A 1685-nucleotide genomic window follows, 5' to 3' on the forward strand; every position below is an offset into this window, starting at 1 on the left:
TTATCGCTAAATGCATCTCGAAGTGTACGGCATGTGGCAGCAACAACATCAGCAAGCGTTTTTGAGGGGTTTACCCCCGCAACATCCGCAACAGACTCTCCATCCAGGGATCATCGGCACGGATAATCACGCGCCACATCAGCAGCAACATCATCAGCATCATCGCGCTACCATTATGGATTTGCCGGTACCAAGGTCAGTCTCGTTGTCTTATTACGAGATAAAGTCGCCGGGTGTATCAAGGTGAACGGATATGCGGATAGGTAGTCGCGCTCGGATTTGAATCGAGCATGTTGCAAAATTTATCAACCTTCATAACGTCACGAAGATAGTTCTTCCATATCTCTAATCGCAGTTCTTATTGCAAATTACCGCGCGCGCGCGCGCGCGCGTGTGTGTGTGTCTTCTGATTTTAATAAAATATACTCTAAACTATTAGAGTAAATCTCATTCTTAAATTGAAACTCTTTTTCAAGACTTCAATTTTCATTCTTTGGAATAAGACTACCCGAAAGAATAGAAAGTAGAGCTTTAGAGAATAAAAAACATCTTTACATTTTTAATTTAATGAAAATTGAATTTTTTTTTTAATAAACAATAATAAACTCTATCAAAGGAGCAATGATAACATAATCTTTTGAGTTAAATAACATTTTTGTTATTTATAACTTCTGTATGAGTGTCAAAATGTAAATTAATCCATTTCTATGGTTAATCTCAAAGGAAACAATGCCCATGTTAATGTATTGCATTTAAATAATAAATTAAATTTGAGTCAAATTTAATCTCTCGAGTTTCTTGAGTTGAATTGTTTAACTCCATTGTTTTAATTAAATTGACGATATATTGAGTAAGACCAGTGGCAACCTAGAAATGAAACAAATTGGGTATAATTTCACATTATGAATTTAACAGTGAACAGTATAATTTTATTGGCATTTTACTTTTAGCTTTATCGTGCATATATGTAGCGAATGATAATGAGATGTTCTTTCGCTCTATGAATCGTATCCAAATGGAGAATACTTCAGAATTTTAGATCGTTAATTTAATGATATTAATTTATTTGATCAATTTGAAATTAGTCTTTCTTTCCTTCAAGAAAGTCTTGAGACACTTTATCATTTATTGTAACTTTTCGATCTATAACCTAAAAATTTAAATATATAAAATGTTAATTTTGTTTGAGAATAATTTAACAAAATTATTCTTCAAAATTGAATGTCGATGAATAATGAAAATTGCATATATGTGTTTATATTTTATTTTGCTATACTAATAAACAATAATTTGTATTTAATATTTTTAGTAAAAAAAGAAGACTTAGTCGATTCATATTTTATACAACTAAATGTAAACAATGTACAACTCATAATTAATAACAGTAATAATTAACTCGATTTAAAACATTATAGAAAAAGAAGTCAACATAATTATAGAATTCTGTATACATAGATATAGAAAAATTGTTATAGAATTCTTTGTGAATATATGTGTATGAGTTATACCTACTTGCCAACACGAATTTAAAAGTAGAAAATATTAACTTTTTTACATATTACGTGCACATATAAAATATTATATACATATCCGACATTGCATATCGGCATTTGTGTATTTTAATGGCACATAAGACCTTGGCTTTTGTTCTATCTATTCTAAGTATATATATGTATATATATATA

The 1685-nt window shown here is 29.6% G+C and overlaps 1 protein-coding gene across 2 annotated transcripts in view; it reads left to right on the forward strand.

The window, feature by feature from the left end:
- The window catches only part of LOC108687693 (aryl hydrocarbon receptor nuclear translocator 2-like), a 101478-nt gene that overhangs the window by 29855 nt on the left and 69938 nt on the right, over positions 1 to 1685 (forward strand). Inside the window, exon 1 of one of the 2 annotated variants that reach the window (XM_018193607.1) lies at positions 1 to 195. The exons of the other annotated variant lie outside the window; for it this stretch is intronic. Within the exon in view, the coding sequence (XP_018049096.1) occupies positions 11 to 195 (185 nt within the window). The 5' untranslated portion in view covers positions 1 to 10. The remainder of the gene's footprint in view (positions 196 to 1685) is intronic. 2 annotated transcript variants of the gene reach the window in all.

Source organism: Atta colombica, unplaced genomic scaffold, assembly GCF_001594045.1.
Source record: "Atta colombica isolate Treedump-2 unplaced genomic scaffold, Acol1.0 scaffold210, whole genome shotgun sequence".
NCBI classification, from domain to species: Eukaryota; Metazoa; Arthropoda; class Insecta; order Hymenoptera; family Formicidae; genus Atta; species Atta colombica.